General features: G+C 37.2%; 1 protein-coding gene across 1 annotated transcript; it reads left to right on the top strand.

The window, feature by feature from the left end:
- The first annotated feature begins 287 nt into the window (after positions 1–287).
- Positions 288–908, top strand: LOC116245709 (dirigent protein 1-like). The gene has a single exon (XM_031617220.1). It carries the CDS (start codon positions 288–290, stop codon positions 852–854), a length of 567 nt encoding a protein of 188 aa, XP_031473080.1. The 3' UTR covers positions 855–908.
- The last annotated feature ends 7603 nt before the right edge of the window (positions 909–8511 follow it).

Below are 8511 nucleotides of genomic sequence, written 5' to 3'. Positions count from 1 at the left end.
TAGTCCGAATGAGTCATCAACTTAATTAGTGCTTAACTACGTTATTCATCATTTTTATAGTAATTATTCTCTTAAATTTCTAAAAAAAATGACCCAAGATTGGTAGCTCGCTACCTTCACCAAACACTTGAAAAAGGAAAACTTAAAGGAGTGGTTTGTTCTATAGTCTGCATTGATTCATATCTGCCTTAACTGCTTTCACTTTCCCTGGCAAGGGGAATCCGTCTAGCTAGCTCAGTCTTTTTAAGTGCTGCCCATCATCCTTCATGACGCCGTGAGGCCAAAAAATGGCACCAACAAGCTCAAAATTCTGTGTCTTACTTTCCCTGACCCTTTTCCAACTTCATCTAGTCTCTGGTGGCAGGCTCGCCAATGGCTCGAGCCCACTGAACCAAGGATTGGAAGAGAAGACAACAACCATACACTTCTTCTTCCACGACATCATTGTCGGCGAGGAGCCGACCGCCGAGAAGGTCGCCGAGGTGGAGATGAGCAAGACCTCAATGACAGGGTTCGGCATGGTTGCTCTGTTTGACGACCCATTGACGGAAGGCCCAGACGCGACGTCGAAGCTGATTGGAAGGGCACAAGGTCTCTATGCTTCAGCATCCCAGAACGATTTAAGCTTGCTAATGGTGCTTAATTATGTGTTTCTGGAAGGTGAATACAATGGCAGCAGCTTAAGTATACTTGGGAGGAACTCGATCTTTAGTTCGACCAGGGAGATGCCAGTGATCGGCGGGACCGGAATGTTCAGGCTGGCGCGAGGCTATGCACTTGCTAAGACTTATAGCTTGGACCTATTGACTGGGAATGCTGTTGTTGAGTACAATGTGACTGTGATTCACTACTGAGTTTGTGGGAATGTTCATATTTTGTGTCCTTTGTAAATGCAATAGCTGAAATTTATGGGAAATTACTCAACTTGAGAACTAAAATATCCCATTTGAGTAGTAGAAATGGGAAGTTATATGCATATTTGTAAGGTTGTCAAAATGAACGAACCGCAAAATTAACGAACCGAATGAGTTGAGTCTGGGCCTTGGTTCGAGCTAGTTTGTTAAGAATGAAAACGTGTTCGTGAATGTTTTGTGATGAACACATGATCTCAAAAGAGTGGAAGGTCTAATTTTCTGAAATACTTAATATGCCAGCACTTTATGTCTATTTTTTCTCTTTTTTTTGGGAATAATCTGCAAAGATGGATCGCACCAGCCAAAATATTAGAACCCAAAAAAAAAAATCTAAATGGGGAATTAAATTCAACAATCCAGCTTTTTTATCTCATAAACTCTAATGTGCACTTCACAATTAGCATCATGGTTGTTTTTTTACCTTTTGGCTTTTGTAAATTTCTTCCCCATCTATGTTGTTAATTTATTAAAAAACCATTAAAAATAGCGTTCTACTTTTTTTTTCCTTTGCATATGGTTTTTTGTAGATACACTGCATTCTACTTTTTTCCCTTTACCAATGGCGCATTCAATTTTTTTTTCTCTTTACATATCGTTTTTTTGTAAATAAGCTGCATTCTACATTTTGTTTCCGTTACATGTGGTTTTTGTAAATCAGACACTATGTATCATGTATGTGATCAACATATAAGGGTTGATTAATGTAATAGCTAACTAGAACTCCAATTTTACCACAGATTTTTACTGTGGTCATGGCTAGTATTATCCATTCAAAACTTACGTTCAAAGCCATAGACTGCAATTGAACCAATACCTTCCAACTAAGCTATAACACTGACACCCAAATTTAGTTGATTCTAATTTGACTCATACCACATTACCATCCAACCAATGCCTACTACAAACCTTGCTGCCCAAATCAAGCAATGAATACTACAAACCTTTCTCCTCAAATCAAGCTGCATCACCCATTTTAATATACCTAAACCAAAGCCAAATAAACTTATATTAATATTTGTTTGCTGACCACTTGATACATCTAAGTTTATTCCACAAAAGACAAAAATCAACTTGAAATCTTGAACCTTCTTGGTCTACATAGCCCAATCAGCAACTAGCTCAAGATTTGGACCATAATATTTGAGTTTAAGGATCATGTGATGATGAATTTGGTTTTCAAATGCATGGGAAAGTATACTATCATGAGCATTTACTTCCCAAAATACTTCATGAGAAATTGACCAATTATGCTGTTGAACTTCTAATGAAGGGATGAATGTGAGATAGGCTCCCAACCTTTTTTATTGCTAAAAAACAATATGTACAGAAAAAAAAGGACAGAAGGGATACAACCACCAAAGAAACCAACGTGCTAGGACACAGCAGGTAAACAACCAAAAAGATGCAACAACAATAGTAGAGCCATCAACACCATATAAAAAAACACTCAGAACTGTGACGACTATCCCTGACTATCCAAACTCATAGCAAATACTTGCCTCTCTATATAGCATTAATATGGAACCTAGTAGGAAAGGAATGCCATGATCTCCCATCTGGAAGTACTCAGAGAGTGGTGCAATCCCAGACCATTTAATAGGCCATTGTGTGCTGCCATCTTGAAATATCTTCATTCTTCACTTCCAACCTACATTGTTTGAACTTACTAACGGTTTGATCTTCTCCTTCTGGGCAATTGATTAACCTCATTCCAACACAAAGAATTCTGTAGTGTCATTTCTGTAGGAAAACAAATGTGGGCCCTAGATATAACTTAGATCCAAACCCGAAGTTATGCGGAGAAAAACCGGCAGAGTCTCGACGTTCATAATAATTCTTAATAATAAACTTGACAAAGTATGCTTAATGGGAACTTAATAACAACACCAACAAAGTTCACAAAATAAACTTAGCCATGCAACAACGTAAAGTATGCACCAACTATACTTCAAACAGTAGACTTCTATTGTTTGCCAATAATGAAACATATAAAAGTGAGGTACAAGAACTCACCTCAACAAGCTCACACAGTGAGCTAACATCCAAGCACCCAACGCTCTTTCACTTGAGCACACACTTGAAATTCTCACACACCAGCTCACAAAGTGAGCACACAAACTCTAGCTCAAAGGATTTGAGACTCAACCTAACTCTCAATACCCACACACTATGCCCAACTTCCCTATTTATAGGGAGCATTAGTCGGTGGTGGAAGAATCCACCACATTCTAATTTTTTCTTTTTCCTTAATTTACTTTCTTTTTAATCATTACATCCACCAACCTACAAAAAGGAAGAGGTTTGTAGCCTCTTGAGTCTTCTCGACTCTTCCCAAGAGTCGGTGATGACTTTACAATTTTCCTGTACCACTCATGAGATCTCGAGCCATTTCTGAATTAAGAGATCCTCCAATCCCCTTTTGATTGCCCTTCTTATTGACTCTGATAACCGATGCTTTGTTGATGGTATAGAACCTTTTGAGATCATCAACCACCATCCCAGTCGACAACCATATGTTGATCAATAATTTCTTTTTTGTTACATTTCCAGTTTATTGATCTATAAACTAAAACAGCTTTTCAAAATATGGGAAAAGCTCTCTAAGATTTTCATACATTCTCAGAGGCTACACGTGGAGTATATATGGACAGTTTACAAGAGAATAGTGAGAATCTTGTACAGCTCAGAAAAAGTTACAAAGGATAAGAATGCTTCGATATAGAAATTGGATACACTACTAAAACTATGGACTGTTATTTAATGCAATATCCTTGATTGTAGCCATTAAATCTTCTTCTATCCATATGATTATTACTATTGACACCAGCACTTATTTCCTCATCTTTATCAGAATTAAAGCTTTGCTTAACATTCCCCATCAACCTGAACATGGTCTTCTCAAAGTTAAGGTTGCTCCAAAGTTTTCAAATTTTACAAAATGTAGAGGTTTGGTGAGACCATTTGCTAACTGTTCATCTAAACGAAGAAATTTAATCTTCAAATGCCCTTTATTGACATGATCTCAAAAGAAGTGAAAATTGACTTCAATGTGCTTAGTCATAGCATAAAAAACTGGATTAGCCACCAAATACAAAGCTCCAATGTTGTCTCACCAAAGGTCAGGTGGTTTGTCCAAAGAGATTCCCAATTCTTCAAGTAAAGCTTCTTGACTTCCAGCCCAATTGGCGTTCGTGTACCCACTCAAATAAAGAGAATCTGAAAACTGAAACCATAAACCATAATCCATCATGTCCTTTAAGTATCTCAAAATGCCCTTAACCATTTGCCAATGACACAATGTTGGGCTATGCGTAAATTGATTAGCCCTATTTATAGAAAAAGCTACATCTGGCCTTGTCAATGTTAAGTATTGAAAAGCTCCTATTGTCCTCTGGTAAAATGAGGGTCTTCAAACAGTGCCTCATTCTCACCATTTTGCTTGTTGGTTGATGGCCTCGTGGGCGTTGAGGTAGGCTTGGCATCAAGAAGAAGGGCACATTGCAGCACATTTTGGACGTAATGTCATTGAGAAAGAGTTACGTTCTTCTCTTCCTTCTTAAGCTCAATACCCAAAAAATATGAAATCTCACCTATATCTTTTATAGAAAATGCCCCCATAAGTTAGTTTATAACTGCTTTGGTCTTCTGGGTGTTTGGACCAGTCATGATAAGGTCGTCTATATAAACTAGCAAGTAGACTTTTTCATCACCCTCATTAAGTATAAATAGTATGAATCAGATTGCGACATTTTGAATCTATGTTGGAAAATAAATTCACTTAACCTTTAGTACCAAGCCCGTGGGCTTTGTTGTAAGCCATAGATGGCCTTGATGAGTTGGCACACATGATAAAGAAAATGTGGATCCTCATATCCTTCCAGCTGCTGCATATATACATCTTCAGATAGGTGACCATTCAAGAATGCAATGTTAAAATCCAACTGATGTGATGGCCAACCATAGTAAGTGGCAAGGGCAATAAAAACCCAGACAGTTGTTGGTTTGACAAGTGGACTAAATATTTCATTATAGTCTACACCGGTTTCCTAAAGATATCCTTTGCCACAAATCGAGCTTTTTGGGGAAAGATTGTCCAATCGGCATTTTTCTTGAGTTTGAACACCCATTTTGAGCCAATGACATTGAAGTGATCTTCAGCTAAGACCAATCATCATGTCTTATTATCTTGAAGACCCTTGAACTCTTGGTCCATGGCTTCCCTCCATTGTGGAAATTGAGCAGCTCGCTTGTAGGTAATAGGTTTGATTTCAGCTGGATATGTAGACCTCATGGTGATGAAGGCTTTGGGCTTAAGTGATCCAGTCATAGATCAAGTTGTCATGGGATGGACATGGTACTGAGGTCATGAGATGGGTGTAGGATAAGGACTAGGCTCCCTAGGTTGTGGAATTGGTGGTATTGGTGTAGGCATCAAGTTTTAGTTATGATATTCTACCAAGTCTAAGTGATGGGAAAGAAGGTCATCATCAATAGGGAGAGCAGGGTCTATATTTTCTAATTTAAATTTTTTTGGCCAACTCAAGAGGACTAAATCATAATTGTTGGTTAAAGTGGAAGTTGAATTATGTATTATTTTGGGAGGACTTGACATTGGTTCAAGAAAGGAAAACCAGTTTTTGATGTTCTGCTCTTTATATTTATTTGATTCACCTCCTTTATAATGAACACCTTCATCAAATACGACAGGCCGAGAGATGAACAAACGTCAAGTTTGTGGATCCCAACATATGTACCCTTTTGTTGAATACGATAGCATACAAAGATGCATTTTGTGGTTTTGTGTTGCAGTTTATTTTGATTATATGGAGTCAAGAAAGGATAACAAAGAGCTTCGAAAGTCTTTAAGTATGAGTAATCAGGGGCTTGATCGAATAAACATTCATATGGAAACATATGCTTGGGTAGCTTTGAGAAAGGCGGCTGATTTATAATAAATGTTGCAGTTCGAAATGCCTCGATCGAAATCTGTGTTCAAGATTAGCATTGTGTAACATAGCTAGTGTTGTTTCAATAATATGCCGATGTTTTCATTTGGCAAGACCATTTTGTTTCGGTGTATGAGGACATGAATACCAATGAAGAATTTCATGGAGTTTTAAATCCTTCTCAAATTTATTACTATAGAACTCACTTCTATTATTAAACTGAAACATTTTGATGGACTTTCAAGCTGTTTTTTTCACCAGAGTCTTGAAATTGACAAAGCAATCATAAACATCTGATTTATTTATCATGGGGAAATAACCAACTAAAATGAGAAAAATGATCAATGATCAACAAATAAAAATTATTTCCAATAGATCCAATAACTGGAGAGGGTCCCCAAACATCACTATCTAGTAACTCAAGATGCTGAGATGCATGGAAACTAGATTGACAAAACGCTAGTTTGTGAGATTTACCGGCCTGACAATGTTCACATAATGATGTGGCTGTTGGCTTCTTCTTTATTGAATTAAATCTCCTAGAATAAGGTTAAAAAATCTTCCTTGAATTGGCATGCCCTAAGCATTGGTGCCAATATGTGCATGTCTCCTTAATATTTTTTGACAGCAAACAAGGCATATGGTTTTAGATGTATCCTAATTGGATACAATCATGTGTGAGCCTTCACCCGTTTCCTGATCCTTTATCACAAAACAAGTTGAGGAGAACTCAAATATGAAGTAAACTTCCCTATGGATAGAAGATTATTTGATAATCTAGAGACATAAAGAGTATTTTTTTTAATAAAATGAGGAACTGCCAACATATAAGCGTTTGTTACCAACATAAGCAATAGATAAGGTTGATCAATTGCCAACTGTAATTGAACTCTTACTATGGTATCATTCTTGGTTAACAAGTAAATCACATAAATCAGGAAACGAAGGAAGCATAACCAACCCACCTATTGTGGGTGTGATAATAAAACTCTCATAATGAGAAGATAATCTATTTAATGCTATTTGCACTAAGTCTTCTTCTAGAACGGTGTGACCAACAGCTTTCAAGGTATCCAAAAGATGTTTAATCATGTTGAGATACTTGTTCATACCCATGTCTTCCTTTTTTATAAAGTGTAAGTCCTTTTTCAGCAGCATAATACAAAGAGGTAATTGTGAGCCAAACACCTTCTTCAAATAAGTCCAGGCCTCTTGTGTAGTCTTTGTATGAATTATTTGACTTGGAACATCCTCAGTAATTGTGGCCATGATCCAGTTAAGGGCAAGCTGGTTAGACTTTCGCCGCTTTAGGTAGGCATGATTCACCAACTTTTTCACCTTTATTATTGATGAGTTTTGAGGAGGAACTTGCTCACTTCCATCTATGAACAACAATAAGACTTGAGACACCATGACTACCTCCAATTGACTCCTCTAGAGAAAATAATTTTCTCTGCTCAATTTCATAGAAACAAGACTTTCAATGGCGTTCCATTGGTGTAGATGACACAACATTCATAACAGCAATGGAAAGGAAGTTATAGCTCTGATTCCATAAAACCGATTTTGAAGATATGAGAAAAGCTCTCTAAGATTTCATAGTTCTCAGAAACTATAGATTGAGTATATATTGACATTTTACAAGAGAATCGTGAGAATCTTGTACACCTCACTAAAAGATGTTATAAATGATAACCATGCTTCAATGTATAAGTTAGATACACTACTAAAAATATAGACTGTTATCTAACGCAGTCTCCTTGATTGTAGCTGTTAAATCTTCCTGTATCCACACAATTATTGCTATTGACACCAACACTTATTTCCTTATATTTACCAGAATTACAGCTGGCTTAACATATGCTTACTTGTATCTCTGCCATTCAATTCTAGTGGAATCTTCCGTCCAAGCACCATACATCACTTTGTTTCTTCGTCATCTTAGTTTCCAACATATTATGTGAAAGGTGATCTCCCAGCACATCCACAAGCAGTGGTTTTTAACTTCACCTTCATCAAGGCTTAAAATTCCTCTCTAATAGAGAGCCAAGGCAGCCTCTTTCTGTTGAATTACTTTATCACCATATTCCAGACTAGAGAGGCTACCTTGTAGTTAAGCATGATGCAGGAATTGCTTTCCTCTTCTTTTTTGCAAAGACTACACTAGTTCGCCAAGCAGATACCATATTTTTTAAGGTAGTCAAAGGGGGCAGCTGGTTTTTACAGGCTAAAACAAAAAGCAACTTGCTCTAGGATGAACTTTGTTGGACCAGATATATACTTTCAACTTCTTCTATGCCTCTTAGCATGGTAGCTTTGTACGTTACGTGCTCTAAAGGGTTTGGTCTTTCTATAATCTCACACAATCTCATTTCTATCGTAATTGGGATAGAGACTGCATACGCTGGATTTCATCATGAATAGTTATGAATGCACTGAGATCCTGAGATCTAGCCTTGATTAAAGTGGTCTACAGCTTCATTTGAATGTAACCATAATCTGCCCTATTAAGCTTCTCTACATGAACTGTCCCACTCCGGTTATCTAACTAGAATATAAATCGATCACCTTCTTGTTTTGTCTTTGCTTAAGGTTCAGCCCCAACCTAGATTGTCCTACATATTCTTTTGAAACCCAACCTGAAGACAATT

The sequence above is a fragment of the Nymphaea colorata genome, chromosome 1 (assembly GCF_008831285.2).
Source record: "Nymphaea colorata isolate Beijing-Zhang1983 chromosome 1, ASM883128v2, whole genome shotgun sequence".
Classification (NCBI taxonomy): domain Eukaryota; kingdom Viridiplantae; phylum Streptophyta; class Magnoliopsida; order Nymphaeales; family Nymphaeaceae; genus Nymphaea; species Nymphaea colorata.
Note: the sequence above shows the minus strand (reverse complement) of the source record. Positions and strands in the feature narration are given on the sequence as shown.